General features: G+C 51.4%; 1 protein-coding gene across 1 annotated transcript in view; it reads left to right on the top strand.

Annotated features, from left to right (window-relative positions):
- Positions 1-21,741, top strand: part of ASTN2 (astrotactin 2) — a 314,924-nt gene that overhangs the window by 283,896 nt on the left and 9,287 nt on the right. The window contains exon 20 of the mRNA XM_050319770.1: positions 3,158-3,299. Coding sequence (XP_050175727.1) covers positions 3,158-3,299 — 142 coding nt within the window. The remainder of the gene's footprint in view (positions 1-3,157; positions 3,300-21,741) is intronic.

Here is a 21,741-nt window from a genome sequence, read left to right as displayed (position 1 = left end):
GTGAAGATTTGTCTCCTGCTGTCCCTGTGCCTTGGTCTTAAGCACAGTGGAGCAACACTGCACTGAGTTCTCACTACGGCCTCATCCAGTTGTTCAGTGTTTCTCTACTGCTACAACATCCCAAGACTTTTCCTTGGTTCAGTGGTCAATCTTGTGGGTCAAGTGTTCAAGGCCAGGTTGGACAGGGCTTGAAGCAACCTGGTCTAGTGGAAGGTGTCCCTGCCCATGGCAGGGGGTGTGGAATGTGATGAGCTTTGAGGTCCCTTCCAGCTCAACCATTCTATGATCATCCTCTCACCATTCCAGCAAAATCAGCTGTTGCCTTAGTGCCATTCCACTGACAAGGTCCCAGTCTAAATCTGGAGAACAACTTGTTTTCTGCTCCCAGGGAAGGCTTAGGAAATTTCATTCCAGCTGCTCTCAGTGCACTGTGGAGTGCACTCTGACTTCTCTTGTGTGAGATGAACAAACACAGTCACTGTGTGCTGTGCTTTGCCCTGGGGAGACCTCAGGATGGCAGCTCCCTGCATTGACTGCAGATTGACAGCTCTGGGTAGTTGGCTTGTCCCTGGGGTGTCCCTTTCCCGTCTGCTCCATGGTCTGTGCAGTCTGGCACCACCAACAATCTCACTGCTCCTTGTACAGGTGCAGAAAAGCTCCCAGGCTTGGGGCTGAGGTTTCAGCACCTTTGCATCTCTTTAGCTGTTTTCATAACAACCTCCTTGCTTTTGTTTTATTATAGCAGGGCCAACAGGAGGGGAGAGTTCCCCAGAGGCTCAGGATAAGAAAGACCATGGAAGATGAGCACTCAGAGCCCTTAGTGCCTGCCTTAAAGAGAGTTAGCTGTGCAATTTTGATCATAGAATGGTTTGTGTTGGAAGGGACCTTAAAGACTGTGTCATTCCAACTCCCCTGACATGGGCAGGGACACCTTCCACTAATCCAGGTTGCTCCAAGCCCCGTCCAACCTGGCCTTAATACACACTTTGATTCAGTGGTTGCACATGACATTTTCCATCTCATTTCCAGTCTCCTGCAAGTCTGGTTCCACCCTCAGCCCATCCCATCTCTTGTGCTCCCTGGCACAGATGTCCTGGCTGATGCTCCTACCCAGGAACTGCCCTGTCCAAATCTCCCCTCGGTCTTGCCCAGCTCTCATCACAGTCTCTCTGCCCAGCTCTTTTCTTTCCTGCCCCTCATCAGCTGCTTCCCGACTCTGAATGCTCTGGAGGAAGGCGTGAGATCCCATAGCAGGATGATCTGTCCCCCCGTGAAGGTTCTTCCTGATCAGAAGGGAGGTTGCTTGAGGTCTGAAAAGCCTTAAAACCTCTTGCTCTACTTCAACAACACATTCTGTTCCTTCTTCGTTATGTGTTTGTGATTCATCAGGTTTGTAAGTCACAGCAGCGTCTGTTCTCAATGACTCCTGGTGACAGGGAGTTCCCCAATCCAACCCAGCGCCGTAGGAAAAGGGATGGAAATGAAAGTTGGAAATGAGCAATAAGGCTTTGTTTGTTTGCTTAAACCATAAACCCAGAGCTGAGGGGACTTGCTCAAGGCCGGGCAGCACTCATGACTTCCAAGCAGTGATTTTACCGCTGCCAACCCCACCTGAGTTGAGTTGAGTTGACTTGGGATTTGCTGCAGACCTGGGGCCGGGAGCTGGGCTGAGCTGCAGAGACCAGTGACAGAGCTGCCTGAAAAAAGTTTGGAAAGAACAAGTCGTGCTGGGAGCATTAAAATGAATAATTAAGGCTTGGATTCCTTCGGGGAGGAAAAGAATTTATTGCTGCTCTTTTCTCTAGCCAAGGGGGACATTTGTTACTGAGTTGTGTATTTTGAGACAAGACGCAAATGCGGTTTGGGGGGCTGGGGACAAGGGGATTTTTTATTCTACCTGGCTAATCCAGCCTCACAGTGGAACATTTTGAGCTGGTTGTACCACTGGGTTGTTCCTTATGGTCTGTACCGAGAACCTGGACTCTTGCTGTGTTTCAGAAGTCCTCAGTCACTTTTGCTTTTAGTAAAATAGAGTGCTGAGAAGGGAATTCTCCTCCTCCCTCCGCTGCGGTTGTCTTGACATTTACACACGCACAAGGTACCCGGCACAGCAATCTGGGCGCAGGTTTGCTTACACCAGCACAACTCTATCAGCTGCAGCAGCCCTTTCTCTGATTCCCATCACTGGGAATGGGGGCACAACCAGGGCAGCTGCTCAGTCTTTTTTTCACTCCGTGGTACCTTGGGCTTTCAGTTGCACCGGTGTGAAATGGGAATTAAAGGCAGTGAGCTCTAACCGATAGACAGCCTGCCCACTGCGAGGAGACAGGTTGCACAGCAGTGCATAGTCATGCCCAAAAAGCTTAATAAATGGAGCGTTTTCAGTTTCAGCTGGGTCATGATCTAAGTGCTTAATAAGCTTTATAAACCAGAAGACCAAAAAAAAAAAAGGGTTTTTTTCAGTATTTTTAATTAGTAGGTTTCTTCGAATGCTTATAAAGAACCAAGTGTTGTTCAGCACAGCTGAAGGAGCTCCAGTCAGAGCTCCAGGAGTTGGCAGAGTGCACAAGAAAGGGAGTGCAAAGCTACTGACTATCATTGAATTAAAATAAAAATAATCCAGCACATCAAGAACAGTTCCATCCCAGCTCTAAAAATGTCTCTTTTCCTGCTAATCTAACGTAGCAGAAACACATTTTGCTGAGGCAGGTGATTTTTGGAAAAGGTCATGCCCTGTTTAGGAGCTGAACATGCAGCAAGGGCAGGAGAGCCCTGTTTAGCCAGGCTTCCAGCTCTCCTGGGTCCCTGGAGCTCATCCTTGGATGGTGATCCCGCCTGCAGTGTCTGCAGTGAGTGCACAGGTTCTCTCTGCGTGCTGTGAGTGCACTCTTTGCTGTCCAAGCAGTGATTTGGCCCTGGCCCCAACTCCTGCAGTGGATCCCTGCTACAGCTTGTGGCCCAAGTGTGTCTCCTACTTGCTTTGTCCATGAATGGCATTGTCCTTATAGACTTGGGGCATTCCATAGCCACAGCCAGCTGGAGTCTGTTGGCTGCCTGTGCTGTGTAGAGATGTTCCTACAGTGATTTTTTAAATGGTCAGCAATGATTTTGCACCTGTAACTGATGTTCTGGTCTTGCTCATCTCTTTGCCCTCCAGGAGAATCCTTGAGCTTTGCGGATGATTTGCTTTCTGGCCTCGCAACGTCCTGCGTGGCAGCGGGTCGGAGCCACGGAGATGTCCCTGAAACCAGCGTCTATTCAGTCATTTTCAAGTGCCTGGAACCAGATGGTCTGTACAAGTAAGGAGAGGCGTGTGGGGAGGTGCTGGGGACAAGGAGGGGTCTCCAGTGCTGTTATTTAATTTTTAGTCACCTTTTAGGTCAGTACTGTAACCAAAAGTGTCCAATTTGTGCGCACCAGATGCTAGGAAAATGTTGAGACTCTTCCTGTTGCTTTGGGTGTTACACTCAACTAGTGAAATGGAAAAGCAGTGTCTGCCAATTTGGAGCTGGAGGCACTGGGAGTCAGTGGGAGACTCCAGAATAACTCCCTGTTTCAGTATTCTGGGCTTCCAGGTCCACACCTCGTGGGCATGTTTGTCTCTCATGGATGAACTGAGCTGATGAGGTCAGATTGGGGCAAGTTGCTGAGTGCCTGGTGGGCTGAAATAGATGTCAGAAGTGTGATAGGTGCTTCTATAAGTTACTGTTCCTATTATCAGGGCACATACAGCAGACGAGAGACCAAATCCCTCTGCCCACCACCCAGTTATTTTGGCAGGGATGGCTGGTCATGCCTGTGCTGATGCTCTTGTACACTTGACTCTTCTGAGATATTCTTTGAGCACATGGGATTGGATTTTCTCTTTCAATCCTGTGCAGTAATTAGTTTCCAAAGCAAAGGGAAAATGTCAGGATCTGAATTTTAACTTCTTCTTCAGTGCTGTTTGGAGAGGATCTGGGCTTTCCAACCTGGCTCGTTAGCCAGGGCATCCCCTTTCTCGAGAGGGACATCAGGAGTCAGACCAGTAAGAGAGGAAAAATAGAGGAAAAAAGGCAAGGAGACAGAGGAGAGACAGAGTAAGCAAAGAGAAACACCCAGGGCTTAATGTCAGAGTGACTGTAATAATTAAAACACATTTTGTAGTGAGTAATGAAACTTTTTATGGGACCACAAAAGCATTTAAAGCGAGAGCTGGCAAATAGTCTGTCAGCGAGAACTTTTTAAGACCTTGATTAATACTTTCCCTTTGCCTCCCCCTCCACCACCCCCAGTTAAGTATGTTGACAGCCTCCGAAGCCTTTATTGCGCATCCCTGGAGCAGGGCTGTCTGCTGGAGCAGGCTCCAAGTGATACCTATTGCCATTTAACAGTTTCAAATGTTTTCTTGTTAAATATCTGTAATGCATAAATATAATTATTAATATCTCTGGGAACCGGGGCTGCTCTGAAAAGGTGCCAGGGAGAGGCTGGAGCGACCGCAGAGCTCGTTAAGAACCCGACGCCCATAAAACCAGCCGGTTGTGAGCTCTCAGCCGGTCAGCTCCTGGCTGCCAGGGGCACTGGGAGAGGGAAGAGCCCCTGGGTTTGATGGAAGCTGCTGCCACGGTGAACACACTGAGCTGGGAGCCAGCAGGTCTGGCTCTTGGGCAGCCCGGGCTGCCAAATCATCTTCCCCATCTGCCAGGCGGGGATAATTGCACTCACCCGTCGCTTGAGGGGCTCTGTGATCTAATTCCTGATGTCTGCAAAGGGCTGGGAGAGCCTTGGGTGGAAGGCAGAGGGCTTTGTCCAGGGTTTTGTCATCCCTGTGGTCAAAGCCAGGCTTCTGCTTCCCAGTGGTGAGGCACATTGCCGTGGAGGGGGTCAGCAGAGTGGGCGATGCCCCATGTCCTGGGGGTGGCTGTGGGCAGCTCCTGCTCTGTGGGTGCCCGTGGCTGAGGGACAGTAGCGTCTGTGGGGAGCTGTGGCTGCAGCCAGCCAGCAGGCAGCAGTCCCCCTGGCACCAGGGAGCTTTGGACCCCATCCTGTGTGGGGACAGGCCCTGGGGTGATGCACAGTGTTGGCTCTGTCCCACAACTAATGCTCAGCAGGGCTTGTCACGCCGTTCCCAGGGCTGTGCACACATGGGTGGACACATGTCCATGTTGGCACCTCTGGGGCTTGGACCCACACTCCTGGACATCCAAAATAAGTGCATGTAGGCACACTGCAGCCCACCCTGCTCAGTGCCTGATGCTGCCCCAGCACAGCAGCGTGGACAGATAATCCCCTGCCCCCACGTGTTTCCACCTGTGCCGTGGGTGCTCCGTATCCAACACACACACGTTTGCTGCAACCTGGGACCCAACCAGCACGTGTTTACTGAGCATTCTCAGATAGGCAGGCACCCACATTAAATATTCCTCTGCTCAGATGTCCACACGGTTGCAACACAGCGTGAAGAAAGCCAGAGCAGTGAAATGTGAGGCTAATGCTGCTCTGCGCCCGCACAGACGGAACAACAACACAAACACGGGCACGGGGTCATTTCTTAAATTGAATTTCTTCTGCTTGTTTCATTTGTTTCTGTGGAAAAACAGCTATCTTGGAAGGCTCCGGGCTGGGTATAATCCTGATTATAGCCACTTGCAGGGCCCTGTGCTGTTCTCTAGGCTGTGAGGTGAGCACACAGCCTGCAGCATCAGAGCTCTTCAAAAACAAGTGATTTGCTTGTGCAGTAGTCTGAGGGTATCATGTAAAGCAAGCATGTGAGATCATAGAAGTCTCTTCTGCTCTGTAAATGTGTCGGACATCCCGTCCCTTTTCTTCTGTGGTACCTACAGCAATTACACTCTGCTGTGGACCATTTGTTTGGAGTATTCCCAGCCTGAGATCAAAGCTGGGCTGGAGTATGAAAACAATCCCAAAAAATTCTCTACAAGCAAACAAATAAACAGAGTCTGATTGATTCCTCTGCTTTTGAGACTTCTGTAATTCCAAAACATAAACGAACAAAAGGAGAACTAATTTCTTTGTCATTTTCAGTCTGACAGAAATATGTTGCCTGTCAGCCCTTTTCTTCCCCTTGCCTGTAGCACAGCGGGGTTGAGATGCCCTGTCCCTGCACAGAGGGTTTTCCAAGGAAAGGTAGGTTGTGTCAGCTGAGACACATGAGCTCCATGGGCTGGTGTACACGTGTGGACAGTCCTGATGGTCAGTCCCACATGGATGTTAATCCATGGGGACCCATGCTGCAGTCATGGGAATGAGCTCATGTGCATGCACACAGGAATAATGAGGATGGTCCCTGAAGGCTCTCAAGTTTGGTTGAAGCTCTTAAAAAGTAGAAGTCTTATATTCCTGTGAAATGCATCACAGGAGAAGGGATTGCTCTCCCCTAAGGGCAGCTGGACCAGAGCAGTCCGTCAAGCTTCCTCCCAGGTGGATCTGAAAGCGGATTGGGGTGAGGAGGGCAGAGGTAGAGATGTCTGTGTGTCTGTTTTGTGCTTACCTGGCAAGGACCAGCCAGCCCAGACAGCAGCCAATGCCACTCAGACTGATGCTTTGGGAGCCTGGGAGCACCATGCTGTGACAGGTTCTTGTGATGGACCAAGCACCAGTCAAGAAAAAGGACACTGGCTTTTCTCAAAGGTCAGGCTCAGCCTGGAGGACTGAGCACCCTCCAAACCCATCTGATCTCTTCACTGAGGAGACAGGAGCTTCCCTTGTGCATCCCACAGCCTCTGTGAGCCTTCAGCCCAGCTCGTCCACCCCAGCTCCTCACCCAGGCTTGAGTAACGCCTGGGGATGCCTCATCCCCAAGCTGTACCTGCTCAGCTGCTGAAAGCAGCTCTGCCAGCCCAGCATGTTTATTTCAGATACCAAATATCCCTCAGCCAAAGAGGGACATTTTGGAAAGGGAAGTGAAAAACCCCCTCCAGCTCCTCAATGGAGCTGCAGTGCAAACACACCAACCTCTTCCCTGCGCCACAGATACTATAATTATAGATTAGATTAAATCCCAGTGTTTCACTTTATTTACATTCCTGACCTAGCCTATTCATTTCCAGTGTTTGTGCCAAGAATCAGTTCAAAATTTACTGGAAATAATATGGAAGTCATCAGGATTCCTTCCAGAGCCTTTCCTTGGAGTGTGTTCATGTGCTGAGAAGGAGCCTCGACTTTACATTCCCTTTGCTGGCTCAGATGGGGCTTCCCCAGGGTGATCCTGAACCAGCCCAAAGGCTCTGGGAGAGCACGTTTCAGGGGTTTTGGAAAAGTGTAAACCCTTTCCCAGGGGATGGAGATCTGGGGCTGCTGTTGGATGGAAGGGGATTCAGTCAGACCTGAGAATGATCAACACAAGGGGTCTTGTCTGCAGCCAAGACCAACCATGTCCTGCCCAGCCAGAGTCATCCTCTGTAGGGTCTGGAGGCCACTGCCAGTATGACCAGACTCAGCCTCTTGTCATCATATGCTGGATAACACCAAATATCTTTTTTTTTTTGGTGAGCTAAAGGAAAGAGGCAAAGGTGTGGAGTAGGGAGAATCCATCAGAGCACAGAGAGACAGCAACTGCAGTTCCACGAGCTGAATGTGCTGGAGGAGCTGGCCCAGAGCAAGGCTGATTAATGCTGAGTGACCTCTGCCTTGTCACTCAGCTGGGATAAAAAGTGGAATGGAAACCCTTGGTGCTCAAGAGTGTGTTAATGCTGGCAGCAGTCTGCTGCTCCTTATATGATACTAATTGTTATTGTTGGTCTCTCGTCAGGAAGACACGTGAATGAGCGCTGGAGCAATTGGAGGCAGATTCCAAATAGCTCAGTGGCATGGGTTAAAACACATCTGTTCCAGCCCTTGGCCGAGTCCCCTGTGTGCACAGGAGCTGTGCTGCTTCATTGAATCCACCTCTCCTATTCCTCATGCTCTCCAGCTTCCCAAAGCCGAGCAGTGTATGGCTGTAGTTTCTCCTCAGGCATTCCTGGCTTGCGGAAGCTCAAACACGGCAAGTCAGGAGTTGAACAAGTGTTTGCTAAATCCCAGGCCTGTGTTCCAAACGCAGGCTCGTCCTTCCTCAGCAGTTCAGGGCTGTGTCAGAACCAGGCTGGCTTGGGTGTGTGGTTGTTTTTGCTGAAGTGAGTCCATCGAGGAGCGGTCTGGGCTCCTCTGGGCTGTGTGTGGATCCCTAGCATGGAGGGGGATTGGTCCCATGAAAGATGGTCTGTACAGGGAGGTCAGGGGCTCAGCAGGAGATAACCCCTCTCTCTGCAGTGGTGTTAATGAAGTCCCCTGCATGGAGGCAGGTTGGAGTCCTGCTGAGGTTCCCAACATTAGGAGGATAGGCATCTAAAGCCCATAGAGAAGACATCCGTGCTTTTTTCATTGCTAGTCAAATCTGGGGGCTCTTCCCAACTTTGCCATTTGCTCTGCTCTGGATGGGACCCCACGTTCCAAATGCTGGAGATATTTGACAGTGATGCTTACACAAATGGAAGGATAAGTCACAAGCTAATCCTAACTGTCCATCCTTTCAGTCACATTCTAGAGCAAAGTTAGGATGCCATGACCTAAAGATCTGTCCCATTTCAGTCCAGAAAGGTGCATTTCTCTCACATATGGCTGCAAGTCCATAAAACTAGTTAAACTTCTTATGGTTTCAGTTTTCCAAAGGACACTTGCAGCACATCCCAGTCCATCCTTTTCTTGTAACAACAGCAGGACACAGAGTCCTTCACCAGCCTTGTCTCCCAGAGAACACTTTGTTATTTTGTGTGTGTGTGTGTATTTTAAAAAAATAAATCTCTCTGAGTTGCGCAGAACATTACATCAGTAAGCACCAACCTCCTGGCCATGCCAAACTGGAGTTTATCAGCACTCAGTGACCTCTCCAGCTCTGCTACCCCTTCTCCCCCTCAGGGCCACGGGCCATGGCTGTTTCCCAGGGAAACAGGGAGTTTCTGCAGGGAGTTTGTCATGGGGGAGCTGCACAGGCAAGGGAGCCTCTGCCCTGGTGGATGCTGAACTCAACTGCTTTCTAGTAGTTCACAAATGGCCTTTAATTTATTCCTTGGGTTAAATGGCCCTTAACTTATTCCTTTGTTTTTGAGATTGTTTCCCCCCTGCAAAAACAATTTGTATTTTCTTAGTTGGAGGATTCTTGGTGCATCTGGGCTTTTCCCTGCTGATCCTGTCTCTGATTGTGCTGTCTGGCCCAGACCCCATCCAGTTGATGGGAGTTGTTATTTCCTGAGACCTCAACTTCACAGGTTCACAGAGACACTGCATATGTGAAGTTATGTTTGTGCTTAGCAAGACCCATGTTTACACAAGTAGCCAGTGAATTCAGAAGACTGCAATTTGGAAGCATCATCCTCAAGCCCCCATGGCAGAGTCACTGCTCCTGTTGGCTTCAGCTGAATTCACACCAGAGTAAAACAGACACCTCAAAAAAGTAACCTCAAAGTAGCTGCTTCTTCCTGAGTTGTCCCACCTGTAAAAAACTGAGCTACACCCTTTGCTGAGTTTCCAGTGCAGTGAGGAGATCCATTATAAAATGAGAGAGAAAGCTGAGAAGATGTTGGGTTGCAGAGATGGCATCCATGTGGCAGGGTGAGAATTGCCCTGGGTGATGTTCCCTGCTGATCTATGGCCCTTGATCTCTGCTTGGCCACCTCAATCTCATGCCACCTCGTACTGCCAAGGATATTTCCTTGGAGTACCTTCAGAGCAAGTGCTCCCAGCACACGTGCCCTCATCGCTCCTGGTCACCTCACACACACACACTCACTTCCCTCTTCAGGAATGAGATAAATTTGATTATACAGCAATATGGTTTCTATTATGAGAAGGGGAAAGAAAATACCCTGGCTTTCACTGAAAACCCTCGGAGCCAAAGCTTATGTCATGATTTAAATGTTTCTGAAAAAAAAAAAAAAAAAAGAGAAGTAGAGTCTGAGGGTTGCTGCTTGTTTGGAGGGTGGTGGGTGGAGGGGTCAGTGGGATCCAGTTTTCACAGGATGAGCTGATAGAGACGGGTGTGGAGACTTTCTGCCCTGGCAGGAAGGGGTGTGAAGGGAGGCCCAGTGAAGAGAGCTCGAGGCTGGGTCACTGGGACCTGCTTTTCCAAACCCTTGGGCAGCCAGCCAGCCCAGTGAGGTGGGCTTGGGTGCACCTTGTCACAGCTCTGGGCTTTCACACCCCTGAATCATGGTCTGTTGTTTGTCTTCCATATTTTTTCCTCCTGATTTCTGCCAGGGAAACTGCAGGGCAGTGCAGGGCAGCAGCAACCTGAGCTAGGTCTGGAGCATTTTCTCCTTTTTTCTGAGCATCTCCAACCACCCTGCAGCTACAGGAATGGCCTCAGATCTTAATCTCATTGCACAACCCCAAACAGAGGGCCCTGCCACCAGGCTGGGATACTCTCATGTTTCCTTTCTCTCTGGTTTGCGTCACTGCAACATCCCAGCCTTCCAGCCTCTCTGAGACAGGGAGTGGGGAAATGTATCCTGCACACCCCAGTGCTGGGGCAGGGGATGCTGGGGAGACCCACCCCAGGCTGCTGGGGGAACCTCTGAGACAAAGCACCTCAGATTTTGGGGCTTTGTAGATTTTGTGTGTGTTTTGTGGTGCTGCATCCGCACAGGTGCTGCCCTCCTGAGTACATGGACATGTATGGATGGGGATTGGTGTGAATTCCTGTCCATGCTGTTTATGGCTTTAGATCTGGGGGCTGGGACATCTCACTTTGCTCAGGGTCTGTCCCATACCACAGCATGTGCCTTAGAGCTACCCAGTAGCCCCATAACCCACCAACCATCCCATGACCCTTACCACAAAGCCCATAGGTAAAATCATGGTCAGGTCCTGCTCTCAGTGGCCTCTGGGTGTGCAGGTGTATTTGGAGATGTTTGGTGAGGACACCTGTGTCTGTGCCTGCATGGAGCAGCGTGGGATCATGTGGCTGCTTAGTCCCACCCTGGCAGGTCAACCAAACCCTTTACTCTGGGCTTTTCCCGTTGTTGTAACCCAGAGAACAGAGACACAGGATATCCTAAACGCTCCTGAAGCCCAGCAGTGCTGCTCCTCGAATCCCCCTTGGCAGTGCCCCACACCAGGCTGCCCAAGCAGCAGCTTGCAGTGACTCCCCTGTGGCTCTTCCATTGCCTATCCAAACCCAACTGATTGCTGCTCCAGCAGAGGTGCCCCAGTGAAGCCCACCCCATGGAATGAAGCCCACCTGCATCATCCCACACACAGTTCCCGAGCTCTTGCTCTGTCCCTGGCTCGTACCTGCTGCCCTGCCATACGCTGAATTGTTTTCCAAGTGGAAACATGAGTTGAAGTATTAACTCCACAAGGGCCTTTCTGTGCAATGCACCGGGATTAAATATTTATGTTGGCAAAAAGCTTGTAATAGGCAGCTCCAGATCAGAGATAATGAAATTGAGGTGTGTGGAGAAAGAGGGGGGAGAGGCAGGGGGCTTGCAGGAGCAGGCGGGAGAGGGACCCAAGTGGGTTGTAGTATGTGCCTGGGCGATTACTTTTGGTTTTATTAATACCCCACCTGTTTGTGGGGAGCAGTGAGTGCATAAGGGAGTGCAGGAATCAGCCATCACCGTTCCTTGTGTAGGGCAGGGGGAATTGTCACCCAGGTAACTTTAACTTGAAGTTAAGTAGGGGCAGGGACTGCCCTGGAGAAGGTAGCTGGGTGGGGAGTAGTGAGGGATGAAACCCTCTCCGTGTCATCTGTGAACAATGTACGATCCTAAATCATTAATAGGGGTGATATAGGATCCCTGGCTCTTCCAGACCGCTGCAGTCAAGGTTATTTACCGGTGACTGTATCCGATCAGGCAGCAATGTGGTTTGGATTATGTGGAGGGTTCCTGATCGGGTCAGGAGGATGCTCACGGCAGCACATCGAGCAGGAAGGTCCGTGTGAGCCTCCCTGGCGGGTGTCAGTGAAGAGCCCTGCCAGGATGGGCAGCAGACAAGGTGCTGGAAGGGCGCTGGGTGATGAATCTGCTCCTTCACCGCAGGAGGAAAACAAGGAGCACATGCAATGGCAAGGGCTGCCGCTCTTTCCCAATTCGTTATTTTTACGGGACAACAACATCTCCCTCTTTCCACCCAACAACAAATATCGGGGTGTGAGTCCCGCGCGGTGCTGTGGGACCTTGGCCAGTCGTGGAGCCTCCAGGGAGGAATGAAACGAGGCATGAATGGAGTGTTAGGAGAGAATGGAAACTCTCCACTGGCTCCCAGGCCGGCTCTCTTGCGGGGGGTCCCTTGCTCACGATGACAGCGCTGCCTCTCATAAACACGCATTTCCTCATCCCCGTTTGTTTCTCTCTCTCTTGTGCAATCTCTTGTACCAGACGGGAATGGGAGTGAGTCCCACTGGTACGTGAATGTGTTACAAAAAACCTTCCCACCCTGCCACCAACGAAGTACTGAGAAATAACAACAGGGTTTAAAAGGGGAAAAAAAAAAAAAAAAAAAAAAAAAAAAGAAAAGAAAGATGGGGGGAGCTGGATGGATTTGCTACCAGCCATGAGTTATTGTTCTGAGTTGTAAACTCAAGGGCATGGCTATGCTGGTAGTTTGCAGCATCAACCACCACTCAGGAGCCCCAGTGTGCTCAGTGCTCTGCATCCCCCTGGGAAATGGATGCTCCTTTCTCAAATGATTTTCCAGGGTGAAAAACATGGGACAAAAATAGGGACAAAGTAACTTGGCTAAAATCACATAGTGCTTAAATCAAGAGATATCCCAGCTCCAGCCTACTCAACACCACTCCCTGTGATGGGTTGTTTCATCTGGGGTGTGTGAGCAGTGCTGCTGCTGCCAGTCCCTGGGCATGGGCCAGGCTGCCCTTCCCAATCCACACTGCTGGGATGGAGCACAGCCAGGAGGAGATGTGATGCTAAGGTGTGAGAGCCAGGGCAAGTGCCACCATCAGGCACATCTTCTAGACTGGTGGTGGAAGTTAAAAGGTCTCCTGGATCTGTGCTGGTGGAGCAGGGATGGTGAATCCATATGTTAGCTGTAGCTGCAGAGGAAGAAAAGCTGCTGGGAGTTGCAGTCCTTCCCCACAGAGGGAAAAACAAGGGAAGAAACCTGCAGGGAGCAATGCCTCTGGAGCAGCACTTGCAGGAGAGCAGGGCTGGCTCCACACCTCTGGAATCTCGCAGGAACAGTCACTGCAATGTTGAGGGGCTCTCCCATAGTGTGGGATAGCAGGTCTCCAGTCCTGGCTTCTGCGGGTAGCAGCACTCTGGCTCTGGTCTGGTTGGCTGTTTAGCCATCATTTCAATAAAGAAATGATTAAAAGAGGGCGGGGAGGGGGGAAAGAAAACCCCAAAACATCTGTTTTACTTCAAATCAGGGAAGATTCCTTTGCTTGCAAGGAATGTGTAAATCACGCCGGGCTGGGAGATGTACATAACCCTGCCTGAAAGCTCCTCTGCACTTCAAACGAATTCTAACGTGCTTACTGGGATTTTGTTTTTATTATTTGTTTCGGGGGCCTCCCCCCTCGTCCTACCCTTCGCCCTCCCTGTCTTGCCTGATGGAGCCGTGAGAATCTCCTGTCCCTCAGGGGCCTTGGGGCACAGGAGCAGCGGGAAGTGGGCACCACAGACCTGGCTGGCCCCCTTCTGCCAGGGCTGGCTGCAAACAGCATCCCTGCCTGCCACCGTCCCTGTGCTGACATTGTGAGGCCGTTGCAGGGCCCTGTTGGCTGCCCTTGAGCTCCCCTAGGGCACAGATGCCTCTTGCTCGGAGTCTGGCACATTGGGATCGTGCCTGGGATGCTGCGAGAGCAGGAGCAGAGGGTCCCCCTCCTCCCAGCCGTTCCCCTGTGTGCCTTATTGTTCTGGGGCTTTGTTTTGCACAGTTTCCTGTGGAGGGTGAAGGCAGGGCTGGCCAGCGGTGCTGGGGACAAACCCAGCAGAGACAGACCTGCTTGCAGGAGTGCACAGTCACCTTCCTGTGCCAGTGTACTAAGGTGACTCTCCCTGCACCAGTGGGACCACCCTTGGGCCCAGGACAGGCTCCACTCCCTGTGGCCAATGCATCCCTTTGCCTTTCTTCTGAGGTTGTTGAGCAGGAGGCCCTATTGTGGTGGCTTATATAAGAACAGTCAGCCATTGACTTGCTTGCCATGGACCACCCACTACTCCTCAGATGACACTGTCTTTTGAAGTCACTACCAGCCTGGGCTGGATTTCAACCAGCAGCCCAGATGGAAGCCAAGCCCCCAGGAGAATGAGAACAAGCCCTACCAAGGGGATCTCCAGGGGTAGCAAGCTGTGGAGTGTCTGGTTCTTGTTTAGAGGGACTATGAGGTTGGGAGGGGCAAGCATTTCCCAATTTGCTGAGGGTCACAACCTTCCTCTCCCCCATCTCCCCAGGGCAGGCGATGGCCAAGCTCTGCAGAGCGTTGGTAGGTTGAGTGGTGGGTATGGTTAGCTGTGAACATTCCCATTGTGGAGCTCTCTGCAGGGGTCCAGGGCTTTGCTCGTCTCTCCTTTCTCCTTGGCACAACTCGAGGAAGGGATTGATTTATTCCCTCTGTCCTTCTGAGCAGAGCCTGCTCCTCTCCCGCAGCTGCAGCCACGCCGAGCACGGCTGTCTCTTCGTGGAGGAGGAAGGCAGCCATCCCTTGAGCCATCCCATGGATTGCCCAAGGAAGGTACTACAGGGATGTGTCACTCCAGGGATACCCACCTGGCACACAGGACTAACGCTGTTAGATGAGGCTGAAATCCACCCACCCACAGATCAGGGCAAAGACAAACAAAACCTCAGAGTAATTACTTACCCCTAAGCTCACAAATGTAGCAGAGCTGGACCTGGGGGCTCCAGTATTTATTACACCTGTGATTCCTGATGGCCCTTCCCAAAGGATGCAAGGGGTGTCCGTGGCTGAGGGTGTCCCTGGGGTGTCCCAGACCTATGGGGAGAGCAGTAGGTATTGCAGAGGAGGGAGAGAGGATGTGGCTGCTGCCAGGGGATACCCTGCCCTGGGGAGCTGGAGGGATTGATGGACATTGCAGTGCCTGTGTGGAGGCTGTGGGAGGACCTGAGGGACATGTGGGACACAGAGCCTGAGGAAAGCCCTGCTCATGCTGTGTCCAGGACAGCCTGATCCGTCACCAGCTCTCGCTGATGCTCTGCAGCTGGAGAGGGACCGGCCCCTGCAGTTGGAAGCCTCGGGCGTCAACCCGAGCTGTGGCATGGGGGAATTGTTCCAGTGGCACTGGGAGTCAGAGGCAACTCATCTGACCTTTATCCATGGGCTTTGTTGGGCATCTCCTGGTGAGTCCCAGCAGAAGGGGACTCTGGCACTCCACAGACTGTAATGAGCTGCTGTTGCTTCACTGGAGACAAAAACACCAGCCTGCAGTGGCTTATTACCACCTCCTTCTGGTTCTTTGCTCCACCAAAGGATGTTAGAATTCACATCCTGGGTAACTTGGGACCTTCTCTGGCCTTCCCAGGCAGCGGGGGGAGCACCTTGCCTTGAGCCCTGAGACAGACAGTGAAGACTCTGAAAAACTGAGCCAGTTCTTGATGCATTGCCTTTATAAGCACATCTGCAAATCTTCATCCTCGCAGCCAGCAGGACGAAAGCAAGGACATGACTGCCAAGAAATATGGACCTCAAACATCCTCTATTCATCCTCTCCAAAGCTGGTAATTCCATGGTGATCCTGCTTTTTCTGCCATCGTTCTGTCTTCACGGTTTGGGGACCATCCCTGTGGGACACCCTAGAGTTCTGCTGGGGCACCTCCAAGCTAATAAAAGCCTTCTTGCTCCTTGGAGCATGCCTAGGAACTAAAGCCCCAGGGTTGCAACATGGACTGTGTTAATGTTATCACATGTGAGGGCGGCTGTTTTGGGTGTGCTGTCCTGCTGCCACGCCAAGGAGCTGCTCTCTCATCCACATCCCATCTCTGTCAGAAGCTCCATGCAGTGCATCAGCCCCTCTCCAGAGAAGCCTGCTCTGCCCTTCCTTCGTGAGTGGGGTAAAGCTTATCCTGAAAGGATGGGAGGGATGAAGGAGTCACTAACTGACCCTGCAATTGCTGGCAAGGACCAGAGGGGACAGAGTAGGGGAATCATAAGGCAGGTAAAAAGGTAAGGGGGGACAGGGGCACTGTGGGTGCTCTCAGCCCCAGAGTGGTGATGAAGACACCCTGGAGATGCAGCCAGGAGGGCTGCAATGACCTTCCTGCACCTTCTGGATGAAACTGTGGCCTGGCTGGCATTTTCCCTGCATTTCCAGTGAAACACGTTTTCTCCTAAGGCAGTCTTGGCACTGCTGCTTGCAAGGTGTCCGGCTGGCAGAGGGGCTCCCAGTGGAATCTTGGCCATCCAACACTGGTATCATTCAGGAGCAAGGCTCTAGGGCCTGTGTATCAAGGCCTTCTTTCACAGCCATGGCAGTACTGGGAATCGCTACTCTGGTGGGTTATTGACAGGGTTTTGAGGGAAATCTTGGGGAACTGAGATGTCACAGGTGAGGCTGGAAAGGGGAATGTCCTGCCAGGGATTTCTCTGTTAGGGATGCAGCGGATCCAGACGGTAGCAAGAAATGTTAGGGATTGTCAATTAATTTCTTTCTTCCTTCCCTTTAATCCTTCGTTTGGATCTAGTTTGACAGGGTTCTGAAACCTCACAGTGTGGATAACCCTGGGTGACTTTCCCAGGGTTGCCAGCAAGCAAAGATGGACCCATGGCTGTGCAAGCCTGTCCCCAACCCCACAGCAGCTCCACCTGCCCTCACTGTCTCAGAAATCAAGTGTCCTCTGGCCTCCTCCTTCATCCAACAGCTTCTTACTGTGCAGAACAGCCCATGCCTTCCTCCTCCCTCCAATGTTTGATGGGCGCTGTTTTATCCACTTCCAAAAGGCATCAGACACCCGAGGCATTTTGTGGCAGGTACATTTATTTCCCTCCATCTGACAACTGTGTTCTGGTATTGTTGGGAGGCCTCTGTTGAAGGATAATGACTAGTCTTACAGCATTTGCTGGCCTGGAAAAAAAAAAAAAAAAAAGGTGTGAATTGTGAGAACAGTTTACAGACAGCCTCATGTATTGGTGTAAGGGCAAAGGTTTAATACTCCAGTGTGGCACTGGTTGCTGCTAACCTGTTCCTCCACCACGCTGATGGGAGCAGGTCAGTTGTCACTGATGGTTAAAAGAAGCCCAGTTATAAAAGGTGCTTTTCTTGGATGGTAGAACTGTGAGGAGAGCTTTCTAAAAAATGTGTTTTTTTCAAGATTTCACAGTTCACTGTTTCCTTACTGTGGAAAGGCAGAGCCAAAACCAAAGGCAATGCAGAACAGAAGACACTGGTTCCTCTTGCAGCAGAGGTACAAGAGATAAGCAGCAGTTTGCTGGGTGGTGGCAGCAGGTTGGTGTCACCTCCCTCAGTGCCTCTCCCCAGAGTGCAGCAGTCACTGAGCTGCTCAGGAACATCTCTTTCCCCACAAGCTGCCTGCTCTGCACTGGCACAGCCGGAGGTCCCAGCACAGCCCTTGTCCCCAGCCCTGCCTGCATTCCTGCTGGGCTTCAAATGCCCCAACAGGAGCGTCTGATTTCTGTGGTGCTTGTGACAGTGCCAGCCCCAGGAAGACAGCAGGAGGGTGTCCACTGCCCTGTAAAGCTTTGCCCAAATCCCAAGCCTCCAGCAGGGCCTTTGGTAGGGAAGCAGTGTGGTCAGTCCCCTGCCAGGACACCAGCCTTCCTCACTCTCTGGCACCATGGACATAGGCATGGAATGAGCAAGCAGCCTGAAGCCAGGGCCCAACAAATAGACCGAGAAATCCTCTCCTTCCCCAAACCACTCCCTGCTCATTGTCTGCTCAGTATTTGCGGCAGAGACTGGGGGGGGTTGCTCTCATTTACCTTTCTTAATTATTGCAAATCACAGAGTTGCCAAAAAGCTTGGCTGCATTCCTGTGGCTTGTGTGGACGGGCTGCTTTTTATTTGATTTGATTTCTTTTTAAATTGTAATGGTTTCTGAATTGGGAATGCTTGCACTAAACACACACGCCCCTTTCTGTGCCTGCCCAGCCGGCTGCTGGCAGGCGAGCCCTGCTGCTGCTCCGTGGCCATCAATGGAAGTGTCTGGGAGGCTTGGCGGGAGATGTACAGTGGGTGAACAGGGGTGGGTGGGTGCCCACTGGCTGCTGGACCATGCACAGCCCACAGCATGTGGCTGGGGTGAAACGCTCACAGCTCTGCTCCACCCCACAGCACCCCTGGGCTCCCCCACTGCTCAGGAGGAGTGTTTTAGGGGAACTGGGTGTGTAATTTATTGATGTTTTTAGCTGCCAGGAGATGCTGAGGTGAAGGTCTGATGCTGCTTGTGTGTGAGTATCAGGACAAGGAGACACACACACCTCACAGCCTCCCTGTGTCTGGGCTGCCTCCAGTGAGCCCTTCGCTGTGGTGTCTGGGAGCTGAAGGCTCTCCCAGACTAAAAGAATGGGAGGGAACAGTGTTGGCTCATGGGTCCCACGAGCACAAGGATGAGCACAGTGCAGGGTCCAGTGAGTGTGTCTGTGGCACCATCCCTGGCAGCTCCGCTCTGCACATGCTGAACACACGGGGCCCCAGCCTGGCCCCACACCCCTCGTGCCCAGTCTTCACATTGACATCACTGGGCAGTGATGGAAGGCAGGGGTTGCCAAGAGCTGGTCCACTGAGGGCTTTTAAAGGGAGGCCTCTGCATTGTTTTTCAGCTGGAACAGGAAGCGAGAAGGGCTGGCAAGGCAGGGTGTGATGTGTGTGTGTCAGCACGCTGGAGCGGCGCTGGGTGCGTGCGAGCCCGGAGAGCCTGGGCTGTGAGCAAGGCACGGATGAGCCGTGACCGACCGGGGAGCGACGGCAGGACGTGCATGTAACACCAAGGTGGTGTGAGCTCAGCCAAGTCAGGATTTGTGTTTTCGTGCTTGGCATCACGGGTGGTGGCCGCGCTGCCAGGGGAGGGAGAATCCGCCACGCCGCGCGTGGGGCGCCGGCCAGGTCTGCCCTCGCTGAGCTGCTGGAGTTTGCAGCAAGAGAGTCTCATGGCTGCAGGAGAGAGGTGCCAAGCCCAGGCGTACCAGCCAAGCCCAAGCCAAGCCCTGCTGGCAAGAGCATCTCGTGGTTGCACCACTTCGGAAAGCTCGAGCCCGTGTTTCTGTGTGACGCCGGGCTCCGGAGCAGCATCTCTGCCCCGCTCCCCATTTACACGGCACAGCCCGGGTTTGCCACGCTCACATTGCTTCTGGATGCAGCCAGCTACTCTTAGGCACCCAGTTAATTAGCATGGGGGTTTGGCATCTGTTGGAGTGCTAATTGGAACTCCTTATCAGACCCTTTCTCCGCAGCCCAGGCAGCCTGTTTGTGGTTCAGCGTCTCATTGAGCAGCTGCACAAGCCCAAAGGGTTCAGAAAGAGCAAACAAGGCAGACCAGAAAGGCCTGTGGTATCTCTGTAGGATATAAAGAGATCAGCTGCTGAGCTAAGGAAGGTCAGAGGCAGAAGTCCTTATCTCCCTTCCCACAAATAAGGATCATGAGTAAAGCACTCAACCATCATGAGCATCATGAGAGGGAGTTAAAAAAACATGAGCTGGTGTTGTTGTCTATAAATAAATAACATGTTCTGAGCTTTCATTCTCAGCCTTATGGTTTCATGCCTTTATAAATGTGTATTTTCAGTTATTTTCTCTGCATTAAGAAAGGATAGAAACATATTTATCTGTTTTTATCTTTGTTGAAACGCAGTTGACAATCTCCACAATCATTGGGTTCCAGGAACTGAAGTTTTAACTCCCCTCTCTGCTTTCTCTTCCTCCCCCAAGAAGCATCTTGAGCCTAGTGATAAAATTCAGGCGTTAGCCAACATTGGGTGGGGTATCTACGAGGAAGGTGTTGACATTTCATGAGGCCACATGTTAATTGGTTTCTGTTTCTCTCCGAAAGTTCCTTCGGGTCCCAGTAGGTTTGAGTTTAGTAGTAAACATTTAAGCAGCAATTACTTTATAGGACTTTGCATTTGCTGCAGAGGTGGCAGCGTTTCCAGGCATGGAGGGCTGATTTCTGCCAAGAGCATATGTATTTGGACCTCTTTGGAACCTCTTTGGGTAAAATACATCTTTGTGTTTCTGGAAATACAACTCTTCGTGACAAAGGCATGGCTGAAGCAGAGGATCAGCTGCGAGACAGTAGCAGGGAGCTCCAAGCTCCTTTGGAAAGCACAGGGAGAAGATGAGAACATGTTGTGAGGAAAGTTTATTGCTAAACAAATCACCTCCAGGTTATGCAGGAGGCTCTGCCAGATCGTAGCTACCATATGGCATTCCAGGTTGCCTGTCGTGGTTTCGTGCACCGAGTGCAGGTCTGAGACCTTTTGGTTTCTGGCTTTGACTTCACCCCAGAGATCTCTGCCTGGGGCAAAGTGCTCAGAACCACTCTTTGGCCTCATTTTTTCACAAATCATCGGGGTAGGCCTATTCAAGTGCAGCTCCATCCTCATCAGTGGGGATGCTGCCTGCTTTGGTCCGTGGCCCACAACGCTGTCATAGATGTAAGGGTGGCAGGAGGATCTCAGTGGAGACCTGCAGAGCTGAACTCCAGTCCCCCCCATGTTCTCAGTGTAGCTCCCTCCCTCAGTGTGCTCACTTCAGTTTTCCCTTGGCTTGTCCTGCAGACGCAGAATCACAGAATGGTTTGGGTTGGAAGAGACCCATCTCATTGCAGCCCCCCTGCTATGGGCAGGGATGCCACTCACAGGTTGCTCCAAGCCTCAGCCAGCCTGGTCTTGAGCACTTCCAGAGGTGGGGAGTCCACAGCCTCTCTAGGCAACCTGTGCCAGGGCCTCACCACCCTTATAGTAAAGAATTACTTCCTAATATCTAGTCCAAATCTATCCTCCTTCAGCTTAAGGCCATATCCCCACCCCTCCAGTGTGGTGGTGGTCCCTCCTCCCACCAGCCACCCTCTTCATGCCCTCTTGTGTCCCAGGCTGATCCTGTCCCTGCTTGAAGCTCCTTGCCTGCATCTGTCAGAGGTTTCCGGCAAGATGTGAATGCTGGGTTTGCACTGAGACACAGGTCTTTGCACTCTCTTCTCTTAATTGTCTGTTTCCGGGAATAAAAGAACAAAACTAAACCCCAGCACTCTGCACAGTGCCATTAACTGGCCATAAAAGTGTTTTGCAGCAGAGGCTGGGTGGTCAAGTGGCTTGAGAACAAGATTGGAAACCATCATCTCCCGAGTTTCCAAACTGTTCATGTCACTGAGCCTCTCCAGGGCACGATGCTTCACCCCATATGTCTCTGTTTACCATCGATAAAACAGAGCTATTAATACTGCTGTGCTTCTGGGTGATCTTTTGGACTGTAATTAATGTTAAAACCCTCTGAGATCACTGGCTGGAAGGAGCTGGAGAGGTACAGAGGTTGCAGTACTGCCAGGCTGCCAGCCTCCACCAGAGCTGGGTGATTGGTGCTGAGTCCAAAACATCTCATTCAGAGTGAATGGAGTTGAAAAACTTTCCTCTCAGGTGCCTGAAAGAGGACTGGTTTCAGGTGAGGTAAAGCAATGGGTTTTGTTCTCAGAAAGAATTTCTGACCAGATCAAAACTGCTTTGATTCTGATTCCATGTACATTTTGGGGGTTTGTTTCTTATATTGTCTGTGAAAACAATTAAATGAAGGGCTTGTTTGTGGATATGTGTTTTTTAACCCAGGCCTGACC

The sequence above is a fragment of the Myiozetetes cayanensis genome, unplaced genomic scaffold (genome assembly GCF_022539395.1).
Source record: "Myiozetetes cayanensis isolate MyiCay16 unplaced genomic scaffold, myiCay2020 scf23, whole genome shotgun sequence".
Lineage (NCBI taxonomy): Eukaryota > Metazoa > Chordata > Aves > Passeriformes > Tyrannidae > Myiozetetes > Myiozetetes cayanensis.
This window is presented reverse-complemented; position numbering and strand designations above follow the sequence as displayed.